This window comes from Cinclus cinclus, chromosome 4 (genome assembly GCF_963662255.1).
Source record: "Cinclus cinclus chromosome 4, bCinCin1.1, whole genome shotgun sequence".
Lineage (NCBI taxonomy): Eukaryota > Metazoa > Chordata > Aves > Passeriformes > Cinclidae > Cinclus > Cinclus cinclus.
The window spans coordinates 60,055,532-60,077,850 of record NC_085049.1 but is presented as its reverse complement, the minus strand read 5'-3'; the positions used below and the strand labels follow the sequence as shown (position 1 = coordinate 60,077,850).

Below are 22,319 nucleotides of genomic sequence, written 5' to 3'. Positions count from 1 at the left end.
TTCAATATTGACAGAAATCGTGCTCATACATGATGATTTATGGCACTGCTTGTCCCTGTGGTCTGTTATATTGCTGTAAACAAAAAAGACTTAGGGACATAGTTTAAAATATAATAGTTTTGTTGCAAGGACTGCAGTGAACTTCAGAATAAATTGATTGATCTCAGTAATTTAATGATACATTGTAAAATCATGGAAGAAAGAATGATATTTAATACAAGTATGTGCTATTATGCATTTTTTAAAAATCAACCCTCTTTTCTGTTACAGGAATATGAGGCCTTAACCAAGCAACCAACTTGCAGTCCAGATGTTTGGGTGAACCTTGCCTGTACGTACTTTTTTCTGGGGATGTACACACAGGCAGAGCAAGCAGCTTTGAAAGGTGAGATACATGGCTCTGTTGGAAAAGACTGCTTATTGATTTGGACACTTAAAGCCATTTCCAGACAAAGTATGCAATAAAGGATACTTTTGAGGAAAGTTTTTTGGGTTTGGGGTTTTGTTTGGGGGTTAGTTAATTTTAACTTTAATTGAACAGGAGAATTATGATGTAGTTTCCTTCCTAAAAATACCTTAGACATCTGGAGCAGCTGGAACTAAAAGAAGCATACGGAAAATGATTTCTCTTACTAATTGCTAAATACAGAGCCCAGTATATGCCAACCAGCAACTAAAGGTTACTTTTCTTTTGAGTGATACTGTGTGTTTAAGCCAGCACAGATGAAGCAAATTAGGCCAGTGAAATTATGAAAAAAAATAAGCATCTGAGAGAATTCAGCATTCTCCCTGATGAAGACAAGAACTCTGTTTACATAGTTTGAGTGACTTAGTAGGTGGTCTCATTGCCTTGTAAGTCAGATGTTAGGTATCTGATTCTTCAAGGCATGGAGTTCAGTAGTCACATTATTACAGTTCTACTTTACTCTTAACATGCATGGGATCATTTAAAGAGGAGGAATGGAAATTAGACTCCAGGGCAATTTTTACTGCCTAAAAATGTTTCTGTAGTTAAATTTTGTTGCTCATCACTTTTTATGTAACTTAGTGATTTATTTATATTGTTTTCTATAACCACAGTATCTCAGTGTTTTTCAAATGGAATTAATAGTAGTGATATCTCACTCAACTTCTGACTCTTTCCTTCTTAGAATAAAACTCTTATTGAAGAATGAGTTTTCTCCTTTCTTTCATTAGTCTTCTTGTCTTGGGTTGAAAATAAGTTAGGAAGAAAATAATTATGTACTTTCTTCTGCTGAGGAGCAGTGCCTTCCAAAAGGACAGCTTTGTAGCATTTTTAAAAAATAATATAGTTCTCATATCCCTTTAAAATTCACAGAAAGATCATGCTGAGCTTGAGTCCCACAACTGAAAATGTTTTTTTTTATTTTCAATTGTAAGAAAATCTCATGCAGAGCTTTGTGATTTGCATTGTTCATGAGGTGTGTAAATTCCTAATATTCACAAATAATTTAATCTTTAATGTACGACAAATTTGAGCTTTGGAGATTGTAACCTAGGACTTGAAGTGAATCTAAAAATAAATGGGCACTAGAGCTTTGAGGTGTCACTGTGACGTAAAGAATGGAGAAAGCGAGCAGCTGCATCCTGTCCCAGTTGGAGCCATTGTCATCAGCTTCACATCTTGTGAGGTACAATAATCCATTCTAGACATGACACATACACAGATGGGCATACACATTTATTAATTGTGAGCTGGAGGTGAAGGAAGGTTAGTGTTTGCCATGCCCCTTCAGATTAGTTAATAGTAGTATGGTGAGTGGCAGAGTAAGGGGTGCAGTTAGACTACTCGGGTACTGGAAGCAAGGGTAGGAATATTAAGAAAGCAAGAGCAGGAGGGAGCGCATCTGAAGGAGGGAACAGAAAATAACTGAGTGGTCACATTAGTTCAGTTCCTGATCAGTTCATGATTTTGCATAATTGTTTAAGGAGGAAAGCATGGCAGTTTTTATGAGTTTTTACTCACTTTCTTGTGAGTGCTGTAATCCTGGTAATTTCTGTCTACTTAAACTTGGTGGGGAAGGAGTCACAGTTGACGATTTGAAACACTTGTCCTTTCCCCACTGAAATCTTCCAAGCAGGGAGTGGTGTACTCCCTTTTCAATCTTTCTCATATTGACCTTAAACCTTTATATTTTTGTTCAAGTCAGATCCTCTTTTAGGTTTTTTTAAACAATTTAGGATTGCCTCAGTGGTGGCTGTTTGCAATACAGTACTGACAGCTGAGGCCATATCATCTTGTGTTCTCTTCCATGGTTTTGCAAAGATCTTGAAGAAGCAAAATACTTCATTTGAACAGGCAAAGTCTTTTGAAGTACACCATTTATCCAGTACTACCTTGAATACCGCTGAAAAAAAATTATAAGTAGTGTTAATATTAGGCTGCTTACCATTGCTATTTTGGGATTGTTTTGCCTGAATTCTTGTATAGTACATACTGTTTACTGCTGCAGTTATGCTAAACCCCTGAAAGTAGCATACTGCTAAAACAAATAAACGAGAACTAATTTTGTTTCAGCTATAATTCTAAATTTCTACAGTGACGGAATCTCTGTGTGAAAGGGAACATAAATACCAGCTAGCTTTCTGGAATAGGTTTTCCACACAAACATGTAAATACCTTGAAATCAAATCAAGTTCTTTCTTGCCATATACTGTTGGTGTTGCTTAAGGAAATTATTGTTAACCATCATTCCATGAATGAGGAAAAATTTGCAGGTTACTTAAAATTTAGGAAGCTATCATTAAAAGCCATGAGGTAATCAATGTATTCATACAGATACATGGTCCATTATCTCTTGTGGAGCAAGTCTTTATTATATAACAGATGTGAATTGATCTCTTAACTTGTTATTTAATTCAAACTTCATGGAATAGAGGGGATGGGGAGGACAGGCAGCATGGCTTCACCAAGGGCAAGTCCTTCCTGACCAACTTAGTGGCTTTCTATGATGGAGTGACTCCATCAGTGGGCAAGGGAAGGTCTATGGAATGTCGTCTATCTGGATTTGTGCAAAGCTATTGACACGGTTCCCCACAACATTCTTCTCTCTAAATTGAATAGGTATGGATTTGATGGGTAGACTGTTAGGTGGATTAGGAATTGGTCAGATAGTCAGATCCAGAGGGTAGTGGTCAATGGCTCAGAGTCCCAGTGGGCATCAGTGAGCAGTGGCATCCCTCGTGGGTCCCTATCAGGACCAATGTTATCTAATGTCCTCATTAATGGCACAGGCAAAGGGATCAAGTGCACCCTCAGCAAGTTTGCCGATAACACCAAGCTGAGTGGTGAGGTTCACATACTTGAAGAGTGGGATGCCAGCCAGAGGGATCTGGACAGGCTTGAGAGGTGGATCTATGAGAACCTCCAGAAGTTCAACACGACCAAGTGGAAGGTGCTGCACCTGGGTTGGGGCAACCCCATGTATCAACACAGTCTGGGGATGCACAGGTTGGGAGCAGCCTTGCCAAGAAGGACTTGGGAGTGCAGGTGGACAAGGGGCTGGACACGACCCAGCAATGTGCACTCAGCCCACAAAGCCAACTGTGTCCTGGGCTGAATCCAAAGCAGGGTGGGCAGCAGGGCCAGGGAGGGGATTCTGCCCCTCTGCTCTGCTCTGCTCTGCTGAGACCCCACCTGCAGTGCTGCATCCAGCTCTGGGGTCCCCAGCACAGGAAGGACATGGACCTGTAAAAGCATGTCCAGAGGAGGCCACCAAAATGATGAGAAGGATGAAGCACCTTTCCTACAAGGAAAGGCAAAGAGAATTGGATTTTTCAGCTTGGAGAACAGAAGGGAGACCTCATTGAAGCTTTGCAGTACCTAGACAAGGCTTACAAGAGAGCTGAACAGGGGCCATTAACACAGGCATGTAGTGATAGGACAGAGTGGAATGGTTTTTAACTGAAAGAGAGTAGGTTTAGATTAGATACAAGGAAGAAATTCTTTACTGTGAGAGTGGTGAGGGGTTGCCCAGAGAAGTTCCATCCCTGGAAGTGTTCAAAGCCAGGCTGAACAGGGCCTTGAGCAACCTGTTCTAGTGGAAGATGTTCACGGCTATGGGAGAGGGGTTGGAATTTGATATCTTTAGGGTCCCTTCTAATCTAAGCCATTCTGTGATTCTATGATTCTCTCAAGAAAGAATGAGTCTGAATATCAAAAGTCATAGAAAAATAATTACTGCAAATATAAGCTAAGGAGTAGAGAAAAAGGCAATAAAGAAAAATCCCTCCTTGAAGGTTTTTCATTGCAATTATATTTTATCTCCTGTAGGCTTTCTTCCAAATTCCTTTAAGATATTTCTGGCTTCTTATTTTCTCCTGTTGTCTGCTCACATTGCAGTTATTAATGTTCCTGGTTCTGAGGTGAAGGTAGAGTTACTTCCAAGTCAGCTACTGTTGCTTTGTAGTCATCCCATAGTGAAGCTGCCAAGTGATGCTTAGTTGACTCCTTTTGCATCTGTGTTCTCACACGTTGGCTGAACATATGTTTTCTGTGCTGTGGGTAGCCAACCTTGTCTTGAGAGAATGAGGCTTAAACTACTGATCTTGATTTAGTGTACAATAACAACAATTTTTTTTTCATTATAAAATCTAATACTCTCATGTTGCATTCACAGTTCCTGTGCCTTGTAAAGGCCAAAAACAGAAACTCAGCCTGGCACACTTGGACCGTGATCCTGGCAACTGGTCCGAGTGTTTAGAAGCCTGCATAGTGCTCTCAGAAGCTGTTAGATTACATTGAGAAAGAAACTAAAAAGTAAAGCACAAGAACTAAAATTGTTCTTTTAAACCACAAAATGTGCACATAAGTGGGGCTGCAGTTAAGTCTGTTATAAAAAACAGTCTTTTTAGGATAAATGGAATCTTAGAATTAAATTTAAGATTCATGCACAGACAGGGTTGTATTGCTGAGCCATTCATTAAAGTTGGTTTTCTTTTTTTCCATCTCTTACAATTTTTGATGAGAAAAGCTTTGCAATTACTTTGGTTCTTCACATCTCTGCATATGTCAGATCTGAATGTGGTTCAACTGAACAGAGAACTCACTTTACAGCCTATGCTGAATGGAGCAATATTGTACAAAAGCAGACCAGAGATGGATTAGTAATAACAGTGACATTTTCCAGACTGGTTTTGCTTATTCGTGAAATAATGTTTTTCAGGTGTGAAATAGTTGTCACTAGTGAAAATGTTCAGTTACAAGCAGGCACAGAACAGTTACTGGGTTTTCCTTGTCTTAGGATTGCATGTTGACCTACATGATTTTATCTGCCTTGTTGCTTGTACTTTTTTGGTGCATTTTAGCTGAGGTTTTGAACCACCCATTTCAAAGCACACAAGTGAAAATATCACATGTTTAAACTCTAAAAGCTACTAACCTTATTTTTTTTGTTTGTTTGTTTTTTAAGTATAGTGGAAGCTACAGCCCGGGAGTAATTAATTTGGTGATCTTTAATTTACTGTGCTTAGTATGAAATTAAATGTGCATGTATTGCAAGTAACTATTCATGGCTGAACTGCCATTTGAGTTTTGTGTAAATGGGAAAATTTCAGTGAATATCCTCTGTAAATTTAATTCAAGAAAATTCTGAACAGCTGAGCTGTTCAAATGATGTAAGTGTAAACCTCAGTGCTGCACTGTGGATTTTTTTGAACATTTTTCCCATTCTCTTTCATTTTCCCTTTCACCAGTGAAACTTTGGCTTTGAGGCACAGAGGGCTTCATTCAGCTACTGTGTCCAGATGAGCAGAGTGTTGTTTCTCAGGGATAAGGAGAATAAGGTTTCCTCTGGTCATAATTTCTGCTGTCAGGATGGAGCCTTCTAAGCCCTGCTCCATTCTTACCAGGTCCTGCCAGGTGTGTTTAACATGTGTTCTATGCCTGTTGATGTGTGAAGGGCTCTATAGAATATGAATTATGTGCTAGATGCTATTTGTTAATGCTGGATGCATGACCAGCAGTGCCTTGCACTCTTATGAGAGGACACAAATGCCAGATTGTCCATGACTCTATTTCATCATCTTTTTACTGCCTGAGACCGCAATATGGAACCCACCAAGAGTCTGAGGTGCCATTTCTAGTGAGTTTAATGTTTTTGTTTAATAACTAGTGAAGACATCTTCAACAATTGCTTATTATATTTTAACAAATACTTCAGTAGGCGTCTGTCAGTGTCAGCACATAAAAATATACAGAACACTTTGAAGACCTCTGACAGCTATGACACTAGTGCCTGGAAAAACAGCACTGATCGTGACAAAAATTCTGGCAAAGGAATATATCAGTGCATTTCCTAAGTGAAAAAAGAGATCTCCTATCCAGCTACTTCAGTGCTTGAATACAAGACCAGTACTAGACCTGGAGCAGGGTCCAGTTTCTTGCTCTGCAGCATTGTCATCATGTACATTATGATCCCAAGAATCCCAAGATTGCTTAGTACTGATAATTAAAGATAGCCATTGTCTTGAAAAAGTAGAAGATTGTGCTTTCTTGTAGCATTAATAGATCAGTGACAATGAAATTCAGTAGCAGCAGAGAATAATAAAAGAACAAACTAATGTCCCTTAAATGTCCCTTAAAAATCATTATATCTGATGAGGCAGTTATATCACTTCCTGCTCCAGTAATTCACAACATCTTTATCCAATATTCATGACCCCATTCTTTCTGGAAACTGACCTTGCTCATGTTTCCTTGTCTTCCTCAAAGAATGCATTTGGCACCAAGAGAAAAGAAACTGCTGATATTGAATGTTTCCATATTTCTGCTTACTATATTGACAGGGCTATATTTGCATGGGGTTTTAAGCAACTTACTTTAAACAATATCAGCTAGCTAATATCATATAATATCTTACGAAGCAGGACACTTTTCCATCCTCCATATATCCATGCACAACATCAAAATTCAGATTTCATCTTTTGCCTGTTTTTAGGTGTTAAATAATTTGGGCTAACTTTCTAGCTTTTGCCAAGAAGTAAATAATAATTTTGATGTCAGATCAGATGCCAGGTTTCAAGGGCAGCCTGCACTCGCTGGTTGACCACTGAAACAAAATTTCCTTGGTTTAGATTCTTGACAGTATTACTTACAAGTTACAATTTTCACAGTGAAAATAATGCTAAAACACACTCAAAAGGGGGAAAAAAAGACGACCTCCTCAAAAAAGGAACATTGGTGTCTTTACCCATAGTACTGTGATTATACAATATGTTATTTTCAGTATAAATCCCACAATCTGTCCTGCTTGTATTTTTGGAGTCTTTGATGACCAAATTGTGAAGGATGGTTGTGGTTGAAGTTTCTCAGAAAAGCGCATGTAGAGCCCATGTGCAGCCCTAATAAACTTTGATATTAAAACCTATCAATTAATGCTGGGGAACATGTAGGGTGAAGAGCATGCATTTAAATGAAGGTGCTCTCACTCTCTCAGTGGATGAAATATCCATGCTATCATGTTAGTTACAGTACTGCAGCTGCCTATGCAATATTTATTGTAGATCAGAAACTTTCTGTGCTTTAATATTTCTAATTCTCACCTATATGCTAGACTGAAGACCATTTAGCTTCTTAACAACTTGACGCTCTGTTAGAAGTATCTTACAAGATGTTGTGGTCTTGTGAGAGTGCTTTCATACCACCTTTGTATTTTGGACTTCTAGTAGTTCTTTAAAGATACAATGCACCGTCCTCATTTTTCTAGGAACATGGTTAAATAACACCTTACTTACTTACTTAACAGCTTACTAAGGAAAAAAAGTAAGAAACAGTTGCTGTATTCATTGGAATTAAGTGGGCAGCTTTGTGCTGCCCATCTGATCAGAATGGCCTGGCTTTTGGCACTGTCCACTGTGTCACAAAGTTTACTTACTATGTGAAGAAAGAGTAAGAAACCTGGAAATCTCTCCCTGAACTGCTTTAAAAAAATTCCATCTTTAGGGGGTGATGGGGAAGAGGGATTGGTGGTTTGAGCCATCTTTTATGGTTTAGGATGTTGGAAGAATTACAGCCTTGTGTTGCAGGCTATTACTGTGCTAACTCTGCACTTTTGTGGCCTTATAAACACAGTAAGTAATTCTGCTTTTTTAAAGATTCCATGTACATCCCTTCTGTGGAATGTGGTTTGCCAGCTGGTTGGTCCGAGCAAGAATGAGAGTGCTCATTAGGCTGGAAAAAATACAGGAAACAAGGGAAGATTTTTTTGGAAGATTGCTCACAAAAGAAATGAGTAGCTCTGTTTCATGAGGACATTTGTCACTCTTGGTGAAGCAAAGGGCTCTAATGACTTAAAACTCTGCAGTTTACCATTTGTGTCATATGGAGTCAATTCAGTGGAATCCCTAATCCTGCTAGAGCAAGAGATTTCATTAACTTTACTAGCTCTAGTAAGAAGATATCCACCTTAAATCTCTTGCCGTATATTAGTTTGAATCTTATCTGTTCCGGCCATAGAATATTTTCATGTGCCTTTCATTCCTAAAGATAGAAGAAATATTAGAAGTATAATGTAATGTGCATCCCTAACAAAATGGTAGCAGCACTGGCTTTTTCACTACACTAGAAGTTGTTGAGATTCCTGGAATTGTAAACCAAAACTTACTTCAAATGTGACACATCATAGAAGGAGCCTGGAGTTTATCTGTTGCTGCTTTTTATTTTGAAAAGGTGCTATGCCTTCATATCCAAAAAAAAAAGAAGATAAAAACCCTAAAACAAACCAAAAAAAAATTGGGAAATGAAGATAGGAATGAGGAAGACCTCTAAACCACTCTAGAATTGGTAGAACCTCCCCCAAGGCATGACCTGCAAAGATCTCTCAGTGAAGAACTGTATGTGGGCTAGTTAATGAAAGAATAGGGGTGCATTCATGTCTATTGAGAAAAGAAACTTAGAAAGAGATACCCTGTGAGTAGTTAATGACAATAATACTTACTGAATTTCCCTTTCAGCACCTAAGAGTGGTCTCCAGAACCGCTTACTCTTTCACCTGGCACATAAGGTACGATGTATTTTCTTCACTCCTGCTTTGTTTTCTTTTCAATTTTGTAATGTGTAATTTAAGATGACAACCTGGCAGAATAATTAAAATGTGTGTGATGGCAGAAGAACAAACATTTTTCATAACCACCTTATGGTATTAAAATGTGGAGGAGAAAGCAAGTATGAAAACATAATCTCAGAATAGATGCTCTCAGCATGTTTCTAAGGAAAGTATTACCAATACACTTTACATAAGTCATACAATAGGAATGTAATGGTATTTGTGATCACGAGGAGCACAAAACCTTAATAGAATCAGAAATGTAGAAGCCACCATTTTACTTTTCTAAATGTACCAAGTTTTCCTAACTTGCAGCTCCCTTATAAGTAGCAATTTGCCCAAAATGGTGTATATGCTATTACTGATCCTCTTAAGTAGTTCAGTATCCAGGAAATCATATTGTTAATAGCATGAAATTTAATTTAATTTCAACAACAATTAAGTGCTTATTTCACTTACCACGCATAGCTGTCTTCCCTTAAATTAAGTTTTGTACCATCCTGTACAGAATACTTGTGAAGCATTCTGCTACTAAAGACACTGACTTAAAAGGAATTATAAATCCTGAATGTTAGCTTTGAGGTCAGATTCTTTTTACTTAAATATCTGTTAGTTTTAAGAGAGAAATCTTAAAGCATTTTTACAGTGGCATTGGCACTTACAGATGTCTGTGATGAACTAGGAATTATGCAACTTCTCTTTATCTAGTTAGTCACTGGAAATAAAGGGTTTTATCAAAACTATGAAGCCCATTGCCTTTAATTCTGTTAAGCAACTTGTCTTGCCCTTTAACTTTGTGATTGGCTCAAAGAGGGGAGGAGAAGGATTTGAAGAAAAACTAGCAGATAGGTGGACAAACAAATACATAATATTAGAATTTGTGTCAAAGAGAAATTAATAATTACTGTTGAATCAGCAAAACCAGCAAAGGGAAGCAGTGATTAAGGGAATAAGTGATTTGAGAAGACTGTTTAAATAAATAGCCTCAACTTCACTGTTGCAATACAAATATAACGGGTATGTTCCTTGTTTTTAGCCTTCTGTGTGTGTGTTTCATGTGCTATTCAGCAATGCTTTTAAAAATAAATAATTTACTTAAAGAAACTGGAAATTTGAGGCTGGTGAAAGTGAACTTATTAGTGCTGTAAAGAAGATTTTAAAAAATTAGGGCTTGTGTGTTTGCAAGCCTTGTGTTTTTCTGCTATTCATGAGACATTAGATTTGGATCTACAAACAGCAAAATTTTTCCTGGCTTGAAAAATTACAGTAACATTTTGTGTTGCAAAATTCTGAATATAATTAATTCAGCTCTTTCCCTCTTATCCATCAAAGCACATGGCATGTAATTATATCTAAATCACACCTTAAAGGAACATGGGTGCTCAGTTTTAGCCTAACATTTATCCAGTTTGAACTCGTCTGCCTCTTTAATGTTTGTCTTTCTCCACTGGTCAAATTAACTTTTAACAGCGGTTTTCCAGATATTTAATGCTGTTTACCAGCAGGGACAAAACTAACCTGGTTAATTAAAAAGCTTTTCTTGCTGAACTCTTCTGAGAATGTGTCCCACTCTTTTTAGTTCAGTGATGAAAAGAAACTGATGAGCTCTCACCAGAACCTGCAAGATGTTACAGAAGACCAGCTTAGCCTGGCATCGATCCACTACATGCGGTCCCACTACCAAGAAGCTATTGATATCTACAAGCGCATTCTGCTGGATAACCGGTGCGCCTCTCTAAACCCTACTGGAGCATCGATGTTATTGGTGGTATTTAAATTCCAAATAGTTGCTTGGTTTCTGAAAGGAGACATTTTCCACAACTGCCATGTCCCTTTCCCATCACAGAATGTGCACCAGTTGCAGCTCTTCAATTTTGTTCATTCAAAGTATTATTGAAAACCCCACTTTTAAAAAAAAAATTCTTCTCTCTCGTGTTTTCTTTTAGCAAAATTGTTGGTCAATTCATTCTGATATCTTTTATATTTTGTTGCTAATTTCTTCTGAAATTTTATATGGTTATGTACCTGCTTTGTCTTTTTATTTTTCCCCCTCTGATGGCCAGCCTTGTGACCTTGCTTGAACTACTGACTTCTCCTTCACCTCTTAGCCTTCCTTAGAAGGGTTCAGTTCTTGGGTTTTGTGTAGAGTTCTTTGCATTCCTTGAAGTCTGAAATTCTTTCCTTTTCTGTTTACCCTCTGTGACACTTGTTGATGGGTTTTTCTGTCATGTTCTGCAAATTTTTAGTTCAGAATTTAACAAGGAACAAATTGAATTGGTAAGTGGCTGTAAGTATTTTTAATAAAATAGAAACTGCTGTCCCAGAATACTGCTATGTCTTGGCACTATCTCTTCTTGAATGTTTCAGAGAAATCCATCATAATGGATATATCATGTAATGCTTGGGAAAGAGATTTTAACCTCCAAGCCCCGCAGAAACAGTCATTCAAAGCTAAATGAGTAACCTTCATAACAATTATCCTTTTACTTAGATTTTTCACAAATGCTTGTCTTTTCTTTGTCTAGTTCTTCTGGCTTGGCTGCTTGTAATGACAAGGATTTTTTAAAATAATTGTACTCGGTACAACCTTGTACATGAATATTAAATGTCTTTGAGTGTATTGCTTAGAAAAACATGTTCTGCCAGGCCAATTACAGTGCTCATGTTCTGCACGTTTCCTTGGTGTGAAGTTGCCACTGTGTCCCAGATGTGCAAACCAAAAGTTTTGTTGGTAATTCTTAAAAGCTACAGCAGCTGCTGTGTAAAAGAATACTGTGAATCTGTCCTAGCTGACAAACTAGAGAAGCCCTGAGCATTTCTCAGAAACCCCAGTTTTGATGTGTTTGTAAAATATGTATAGATGTGAGAGCTTTCTTTTTATTTACTGAATTTAATGCACTGTCGTGGGGAAATGTTAAACTATCTGGTGGGATTTAAAGGTTCTCTTTAATCCTCTTTCCTTGCAGTGAATACCTGGCTCTGAATGTATATGTGGCCCTGTGCTATTACAAACTGGATTACTATGATGTATCACAGGAAGTGTTAGCTGTTTATCTTCAGCAAGTTCCTGACAGCACCATTGCTCTTAACCTTAAGGCTTGTAACCATTTCCGACTTTACAATGGAAAGGCTGCAGAGGTATCTATTGGACAGTCCTTCAACTCACCTTTATTTTAGTTTAAGATTCCATGCATGTTTCTTTTCGTCTTAATTGGAAATGTTGATAATGGCTTTTACCTTATCACTATATCCTTTTAGGAATATCACCTATTTCAGTTTCCCTGGCATTAGCCCTTCTGTCCACATATGTGCACAGTGGTCTTACCTTTTTACTAATATCCTTTTGCTCTTGTGTTTATATGTATTACCCAGTTGCTAAAATAATTAGATAGAAGTGGAAAGGCAAAATCTTCTAGTCATCCAACACCAATGGAGATGTCTTGCTGTTGCTGATTTGAAGCTCAGCTTAGGCTTCTGTGCTTTTTTGGTTTTATGTTAAAATTTTGGAGTTTATGTAATTCCAGGCAGAGCTCAAGAACTTGACAGACAGTGCCTCATCATCTTTTGAGTTTGGCAAGGAGCTCATTAAGCACAATCTGGTAAGTAATGCATTTCTGGGGTTTAAAATGAACTGCACTCACTTGTAGAGCTTTTCATGATGATTCATAAAATGGAATATTTTGAAAATTGCAGACTTAATTGAGCCTCTGCTGCCATATAAGTCCCATTCCAGGAATCCTACCAGTAATAAATGTGTCATCAAGTGTATTTGCTTTTTTTTTTCCTGGAATTTTTCTCTGATAATTCTGATTCTCTGAGAATGTGTCAAGAAAATAATAATACTGTTGCTTTTAGTCGTGAAGGCATATTAAAATAATGTATGTTGTCTAGGAGTACCTTTGCAAGATATTTTGTGGAGCGTACTCAATAAAGACACTGTAGAAATAAGTCAGGATGACCCTGAACTCTATTTAGTACTGGAACAATTTGATTGGAATAAGATAGCTCATGAAAATAGTCTTCATCTGAAAAGTACTTAGGAAGGAGTTCTAGGAAAAAAGATGCTCGTAAAACCAAAATACTTTTGTGTTTTGCAGTAAAAGAGTCACTAGGAGTAACTAATGGTTAATTTTCCCTTCAGTGGTATTATTATTTTGCTGAACAACTGGTAACCGTAGATTGCTCATGTTTAATGACAGGCAGTTATTTGCTTTGTCATTTTTCAAGAGCAGTCATCACAAGCTAACACTTCTTTCCCCAAGAGTTAAAACTGCTTTCAAACGGGACTTTTGTAAGTTAGCGTTGTTTATTTTGTATGTTAGTGTTTTTGCCAGTGCTTTATTGATTAACTACATTAGATCTTGTTGGAGGAACTGACATGTGAAACTGGAGTATAATCCACTGCTCCTGATTGTTGTAGGGTCCTGTGTCATTCTAAATAAATTTGGAGTTATTAGCCTATTTTTTTTTAATATGAAAACGTCATAAGCAGTTTATAATTTTGTGTGTGTTCCCTTCATTCAGACTATGTAATTCTTGTAAATCTTATATCATATATATGACTCTTTTGAGCTGCTAAAAGCTGAAATAAGTTAATATTTATGTATGGATTAAATACTTACATTCTTGAGAGTAAAGATTGTCACACTGTATAATTCTATAGCTAAATTAAAGCAGGAATTAAGCTAATGCCAGAGCCACTGACCTTTTCCTACTGTTTATGTAGGAATTTAAGGATTAATTTCCTTGAAATAACTTTTAGAAAAGATTCTGATATGTGATTATTATCAATATGCTGCTTTTCTCTGCAGGTGGTTTTCCGAGGAGGAGAAGGGGCTCTGCAAGTCCTACCTCCTCTGGTTGATGTTATTCCTGAGGCAAGACTGAATCTTGTGATTTACTATCTCCAGCAAGGTAAATACACCTTCCTCTGGCTCTTTCATAGCTTCAGGGATGACATTAATTCATCTTATCTCAACTTATTCAATGCTGTTTTTCTTTGCAGTAAAATGTAATTTATTTCACTTTCTGTTCCGCTGTAACATAGTGAAGTAAAGGTTCCTGTGGCTTGCACAGAAGGGCTTTAATACTGTGCACTCAAAAAAAGCCTACTTCAGCAGAGTATTGGAGGTTATTTGGTTGCAGGAGATGGCTTTGGGGATGGTGGTGTTTATTTGTTTCTAATGAGAGGACCCCTCCTCTGGCTGAATAGGTATGAATGGTAGGCATATGTCCTGTAAAGGGAGGGCAACCTTTTCTGCAAATACACCACAAACAAAATATGAGCCAAAGTGACTGTGAACAAGATATTTCATTAAAATCTACTTCACAATCCCTAAAGAATGCAGGCAGGTAGGCAGAATCAGTTAGTAAGGATTTTCTACTTGTGTATCTCCTGTGATTGCCATCTTATTTGAATTATGTCTGAGTTTTTCAGAGCTATTCCCATTCTCCCATGGTGTTCCTTTAATCAACAGTGGGTTGACTGGCTGTGTGATTCAAGGCAGGTCCAATTAGATGAGGTGGCTTAAAGCCCTGTCTAGACAAGCATCCAGTCAGAACTTCCTCTGTTATACCTTGAGTCCACTGCCTTTCTCTTACTCTGTGGAACCTGTTTCCATCTACTCTGTACCCTCTTATCAGTTAACTGTGGACAGTGATAAGATCTCCCCCAGGATCATTTTTTCCTCTGAAAGCTAAGCAAACTGAGTTCTCTCAGTGTCTCCTCAGCCCTCTTCCTGCCTTGGAAGCCTTCAGTTGGGCTCACTCCAGTGTTTCAGTGTCTGTATTGATCGTAGGATCCCAAACCTAGACACAGTACTCATGTGCAACCTCACAAGTGCCAAATAAAGAATTCTTTCCTTTGCTGTGATGGCTCCGTTCATGCTAATAAGATCCAGTGTGCAGTTGGCCTCCTTTGCTGCAAGGCTGCACTGTCTGCCAGATTGCCTTTTAGCCAGTCAGCTCCCCACCAGACTTGCTCAGGCATGTGTCAAACCAAGTAAGATGCAAGGCTTTCATTTTGCTTCCACTGAACTTCATCAGATTTCTTTCAGCCCATTTTTTCAGCCTACTGAGCTGCTTCTCGATATCTGGGAGCTTTCTTCACAATCTTTTATCGTTTGCAGACTTGCTCAGAGTACTCTATGCTATCATGTGGATCATTAATAAAAATAAGTTAGTGAACAGTATCGGTCCCCGGGGCATTTGATTAGTAATGAGACACCTGTTGGATTTTGTACAACTGGTCATTGTCCTTTGGTAGTCCGGGCCAGTTTTCCATCACCTTACAGTTTTACTTAGCCTGTCCTATCTTTCAAGTTTGTATGAGAGACCATGTCAAACACATTGCCAAAGTCAAGGCATACAGCATCAACTTTTATCTCCTTATTCACACAACCAGTCATGCCTTGAATTAGTGAGTACATTTTGGCATTGATAAATCCATGTTTGCTGTCCCCAGGCACCTTTCAGTATTATTGTTGCTAATGTCACTATAGACATTATTGGTGCTATTACCAATTATCTTGCACAATAATATTGTTGATAACATATGTGTCAAATTAAGTTCTACTTACATGGAAACAAAGTGCATCTCATTCATCAGTTAAAAATCAATCTTGTTTACTCATATGCTGTTAACCTTGCAGTAATTTTCACTAGTTAGGTTCTGCTCTTCACTGTGATATACCAATGACTGGTGTACTGACAAAGAAGGTCAAGGGGAATTCAGCCTAAAACCTCTTTTGTGGTTTGGCTAAGTTTCCATTTTATTTCCATTCTTGCTAGGGTAGCAGTATTAGTTAGGAAAGTGAGAAATTCTTATTTCTAATGACTGCAGCTGTTTCTCCAAAACTTTAAAGATCTCTGATAAACATAGACTTGTGCTGATGATATGCTCTGAAATGGAATAATTGAAGCACAAATATGCATCCTGTTTTTTCAGCTCTTCAGCGTAGAGAATATGAGAAAACAAAGTACAGGAAGATGATGATTTATTATTTTGACCTTGTGCTGTCGAAAAGACAGCCGTTGGATTATGAACAAAGAGGCCAAACCATCTCTGCTAGGAAAACTGTAGTAATAAGCTATTACTCACTCTGTGTTTGTTATTTGAATTCTAGAAAACTATCACCATTGTAATAGAAATTCGCAATGATTTATTGTTACCTTTCTCCTCCTGTCTGAATGGTTTATTTCTTAGTCTATGACTATTGGGGAATATTGTAGAGGATGAGTGACTTGTTCTAATACAGTGTTCTATGGGTTATCATGCATTCTAATGTTTGGCATTTCAGATGATGTGCAGGAGGCTTATAACCTGATTAAGGACCTAGAACCTGCAGCTCCACAGGTAACTGGAAAATGATATCATAGCACATAAAGACAGAGGTTATAAACTGATATGAAATCTGCCACATACAAAACTGGTATCCTGAGGACAACTTGCCCCATTTCCACTCTTAAAACTCTTGTGTTTTCAGTCCTTCATCAACAGTAAATTTAATGTGCATGCATAAAGTATTCTGTATGTGCATAAATGAGTACTTAGCCTGTTTATTATTGTACCACCTGGGTTCAACTAAGAATGCAGCTCTGTTGTGTTGCAGCCTTGATTTTGGGAAATGGACCACTGCTGTGTAGGTAAAAGCCCCCTTACAACTATAGCTGGTTGTCTGCCTGGTGGTGGCTTTCATCCCTCAGATTTGCTAGCTCAGATGGTCATATAGTTTGTCCTGAAGCCATTAAAATTAAAATGAGCTAGATTAGATTAAATGGTTTTAATAAATGGTATTTTCTAATCCTATCACACTTTGGCTGCCATGAGTGAAAACTGCAGTGTCCCTTGGCTGCTACTCTGATTTTCTTCTGTGGCTGTTCCAGCATGTTTAGTCTGATTTATTCTTCTTTGCTGTTTATTTTCCAAAGGTCACATAGCTGGGCATAAAAGGGACCCTTCATGAGTCTGTGTAAAGAATTAGATGGAGAGAGGGTGGGAAGAAGGGAAGGAGGGAGGGAGGGAAAAGGAAAACCTCAAAAACACAGATCCGGTGATTCTGTGCTGAGGAGTGGGGAGTGTCTTCTGATGTTGCTTTACACTTCCTGCATTTCTCAGTATAGCAAAACTTACTGGAACAGTTTTCTGCAGCTGTCATTCCTATTGTAGGATACTGTCCTGATATACGTGGCTAACAATTCTTGATCACATTTTCAAATTAGAATCTTTGTGCTTTCTTATTTTTTCCGTTTCTTGCTCACACTTTTAAGGAGCTCTCTGCTAAGACTTGCAAAACCACTTCTAAAACCTCCTTGAGTACTTGCCAAATTTCATCTTTGTCACAATGCCTGTAGGACAATAATTTGGCATCTGTATGACAGTTGGTGTGCTAAAACAGTTACTTACTGTCCAGGCTAGTATTCTCAGATTGTTTCGTTATGTTCTGTCGTTGGTCTCTTGATTTCTTGAAAGACACCTCTCTTTTTCTGTGTTTTCCTCTGTAACAGGGCTGTCCTGGTTTATCAGGAGTACCTACAGGCTTATAGATATAACCCTTAATTATAAGATTTGGGTAAGACAAAGGAGTCTATTACATGCTGACAAAAATTTGTTCAGAGAAGAATTAAACTATAGTTGTTTCTCATACTAGAGGTTACAGGGTGCTCAACTTCTGTTCCTAATTTCGCTTGAGTAACATGGCCACAGAACACAAACCTCATGACATATTTGTTCTGATGAGAAAAACTATGATTTTTTCAGCAAGGATGTCAGTGGTTATAAAGGGGATCTGTGCTTTAGTATAACAATAGTGCACTTATTGGTGATATGATGGTGAAGAGGACATGACAGGATGCTACCATGTTCTTCCTGGTGCATTGTCTTTGACCATAATACTTAACAGAAAACACAGTACTCCTTTGCATCTAACATATTTAGCAGAAGTGACTACCTAGCAAGTAGAATGTATTTTGGGGGACTAAATCAGTACTCTGCTTAAGCACTTCCACTGTAACCAGCTACCTACCGAACTCAGTTGTGATAGCGTTGAATTAATGAAGAAAATAATGTACATACAGATTTTTGTGTGTTCTCTGAAATCTTCACCATGTCTTGTCTGATCCCTTTTAACTTTTTTTCTCTAGGAGTACATCCTCAAAGGGGTGGTAAATGCAGCACTAGGACAAGAAATGGGCTCGGTGAGTAAAGCCCATGAGGTTCTCCAGCTTTCTCCAACAATGCAGTGTGAACAGATCTGTAGAAACTTGAATGGAGTGAAAGAGACAGTAATTTCTTATTTAGATTGCAGGGTCTTTGAGTCTCTTAACCTCCTTTTGTATAATAATCAGTCCAAAATTAGTGCAATACCAATTTCTGTTGCTGGTCTTGATAGTAAATCAAGATGAATTTGATTTCTCTATCCTGTTTCCAAAATCCCATTTGTTTTGTAAAGTGTTCTTCTTTGTCTAGGCACACAGAGTGGCACATTTACCTTTTCTGTTTTTGCTTCAGCCCTGGTTTATCTGTTAGGTGCTCCCCAAGTATTTCTCGGAGCATATTGTCACTGTGTATTGTAGCATCAGCCCTGGAACTCGTCTTGGATTTCTTTTTTATTCTTCTTCCAGAGAGATCATCTGAAAATTGCTCAACAGTTCTTCCAGTTGGTGGGGGAATCAGCCAGTGAATGTGGTATGTTTGAAATGTTCTTTTTCCGTTAATTAAGCCATCTTAAAACATCCAAATATATACCATCATATCTGTGTCTAACTGCTGACTGTTAGCAGGAATATTGCTAGGCATTTTGTTTCTATAGGATGATTTTCAGAAAGTCTAAATTGTAGTCTAAAACAAATTTGCAAGATAAAATTTGAAGTCTCAATTCTGCACCTTACTAAATGATTTCATCTGGAAAAGAGGCTGTACTGCAAACTGCAAGTCTTTGTGAGAGACTCTGGCAGCTTGCCTTTGCCTAATAAGCCCCATTACAGAAACAGAAGACACCAGCCTAATCAATTAGATGAAGTGAGTGGCTGAAACCTCTCAGGCAGAGATACACAGGTACAAATCTAGGACCACTAATGAAAGCCTGTAAAGTATGTAGAGTCCTGGCATGGAGCATGCCCTGAAACTGAGGGTCATAAAAATGTAAAGAGGGCTTTGGCTACAGGGATAAGTGGAAGTTCTGGGACTAACTGCTTGCTTGAATAAGAGAGGGGGGAAAAAAGCATTATAACGCACCCACCACCATGCCCCAAAATCAGTACATTTTCAATATTAGTTTTACTTACTCATTAATAGACCAAACCAAGTTCTTGTCTTCCCTTTTCTTTGCCAAAACCAAACATCCAAAATTTTAAAAAGTCAGCAGTTGTAACATAGAAATTCAGACTAAATGGGGCTTGCCAGTTTCCTTTCTAGGCATTGTTACTTAGTATTGTTTCTTTAGATGGGTGACTTGTGCATGTTTATGATGTAGACAGCTGGTAGATGCTCTCTCCTCAGAGACAGAATGCTGTCTGCTGTGTCCATGGTGACTAAAGAGAAGGAGCTCCAGAGACAGAGTGGCATGACTGATGAAAGTTTCAGAAATACTATTGAGCCATTCTATTCGGCTCCCTTTGCAACCCTGGTACTACTGGGGTCATGCATCAGAGAATTTCATGTTGGAAGGCTGGAAGTAGTTCCATAGATGAGATTTCCCTAACTCATTCCTTTAGCATTGAAGCTATCACTTCAGAGTTAGGATTCCATAGAAAACAGGAATAAACAATATGAACTATAGCAGTGGAGGACTCGGTTAGTGGGAACATCTTAATGCCTATAATCATCATGCAGGTTGACAAGTGACCAGAGCACACATGGATAAAAATAATACAGAGATAGTCAGGGAAAAGATAGCCAGGATTTCTTGTTAAGATATAGCCCAAACTGAAATTGTTAGGGAATCAGAAGTTTGAATTTTACTGTGAAATATTTTTAAACTCGTATGCAAAATAGAGAGGCTGAGACTTTAACCTTTCAATGGCTGAGGTGGGGGGAGTGGCAACAGAAATGTAGTACAATTGGGAAGCTGGATTACTTGAAAAAAATGAGCCTATGGGAAGGATTGGTTTCAATCAGAGGTAAAAGGAAACATCAGTACTGTGAACATCTTACCCTTTTGGTACCTCCATGTAAGAACTGCTTTGTCATCTTCTTAAAAGCTTGTGGGAGGAAACTTCCATAGAGAGGAGCACACAGTTCAGGGTAGTTCCTTTAAAGGTAAGAGTGTGAGAGGTTTTGATTAACCTCAAATGAAGAAAAGATGGAGGTCAACAAAATGTGTATTGGAAATAGAAGAGGCAAACAGTTCTAGTTAGGTAGGATATAACAAAAAACAAACACATGAAGCCCAAGTATGTAAGTGTTTTCATACAAATAATCAATGTTTTTAAAGAAGTTGGATAAAGTGGAATGCCTGATTTTAGAAGAGGAAGCTAAAAACTAAAATAATTTTATTATGTGATAGGAGGAAGGTAACATGTAGGATATTGTTCCTATTTAATGTACAATGGGGATTGCACATTAAATAAACATAGATTATACATAAATAAACATACATAAATATAGCTAAATATAGATAAATAGATTATGCCAGTGGAAAAATAATTCTAAATGTTATAGAAAACTTCTCTCAAAATAAATATATTTTCTTTATCAGTGAGTAAAATAATACTGTATTCAATTATGTGTTTAGATAGGCAACTCACCATATTGAAGCCAAATTATTTACCAGCCAGCCTGGATAGGTGCCATGAGTGGCATATTAAATATGTGACAGATTTTATATAGAAAGATAAATAGTAGTTGGAGATTTTTGTTCTGCCCATATTGACCTAATAAAAGCAATTACATGGCATAATAAACAGCACAAACTTTTTGTTTCTAGTTTTCTTAGAAAAAGCACAAGTGAACAGGTAATTCTGGACCAATATTGAATTACATAGCACCTGAGTTGAAATTGTATGATGAAATTACAATTCTACTACAGTCATCTGAATATAATCAAGTTCAAAATCCATATGTTAGCAAATATCTCAAAAAATGTCCACAATACTAATCCTAGGAAGAGAAGCTACATAATAACCTTTCTCATTTCTAGCAGAAAATTTACAGGGAAATAGCAGTGAAAAAGATAAAATGCACCTGATTTGAGCACTTGAAAGAACTTTTTGTTTCTCTAAAGAAATTGTATTCATAATTATTGAGCTATAGGAGACAAATAATGACATGACTAGGTTTGCCAATGGTACAAGATTACCCATAGTAGTACAAATAAAAACTTCCATAATGATGAAAGATGTGAAAGATTATATAATAATATGCAAATTAAATGTAGCAAAATTATCAGAAAAGTTGAAGTGGATCTTAAGAATTGATGAGGGAAGAGGAAACAAAAATAATTACTATGTCATTGTATACAGATGTGATTCTTTTCCTTGAATACTCTCTACAGTTCTGGTTCTTCCATTTCTTTTGAAAACTGGTAGATCAAGAAAGGATACAATAAACACAGCAAGCATGATCAAAGCAAGATAGATTCTTGAAGTAGGAGAAAATGCGAAATTAAATAAAGCAGAATACATAGACTGAAAATGATGACTGAGTTTGATTAGGTACATTATGAATCACAAGGAAAAGAGGAATAGAGAAGTTATTTACTGTACAATGCAAAAATCAAAGAGCATTAACATAAATGATCACTCAAGACAATTAAAATAAACAGCATTAATTACTTTTTCATGTAACACAACTTATTTGATAGAGAAACTTGTAGAACCAGAATGTATAAAAGAAGTTGTAGATGAAAAGTCCTTTGGCTGTTTAACACAAATTTTTCAGTGGTGATTTTTCAGCAGTGATTAAGAAGTCTAAAGTGCAGATTGTTGGAAGCTGGGATAAATTTCAGCAAAAGTGCCATTACATACCACAGTATGTATTACGTGTGAAATCAGAATATCTTCTTTCTATATTCTTACCCAGCAAATTCTGAACTAGACAAACCTTGGCTCCAATAGAACAGTTTTTATGTTGTTAGGTAACTTAGCATATTAGCCACTATGTTGAATACTTGTGGTCATTTGTTTTGCTGGATTTCAAACAGAGAACAGAATTCTTGCTCTTTGTATATTTGGGCTTTTCCTAAGTAACCATCCATGCTGTTCAAGTGTGTACATCATGCTTCAGCACTTCCCATCCAGCTAGTCCTTGCAAGGATC

General features: G+C 37.5%; 1 protein-coding gene across 2 annotated transcripts in view; it reads left to right on the top strand.

Annotated features, from left to right (window-relative positions):
* IFT56 (intraflagellar transport 56) overlaps positions 1-22,319 on the top strand; it is a 45,024-nt gene that overhangs the window by 6,124 nt on the left and 16,581 nt on the right. For both annotated transcript variants that reach the window (XM_062491383.1, XM_062491382.1), the window contains 9 exons: positions 271-385; positions 8,974-9,023; positions 10,645-10,790; positions 12,032-12,203; positions 12,590-12,664; positions 13,877-13,979; positions 16,364-16,419; positions 18,207-18,260; positions 18,687-18,750. In XM_062491383.1, the coding sequence (XP_062347367.1) occupies positions 271-385; positions 8,974-9,023; positions 10,645-10,790; positions 12,032-12,203; positions 12,590-12,664; positions 13,877-13,979; positions 16,364-16,419; positions 18,207-18,260; positions 18,687-18,750 (835 nt within the window). The remainder of the gene's footprint in view (positions 1-270; positions 386-8,973; positions 9,024-10,644; positions 10,791-12,031; positions 12,204-12,589; positions 12,665-13,876; positions 13,980-16,363; positions 16,420-18,206; positions 18,261-18,686; positions 18,751-22,319) is intronic.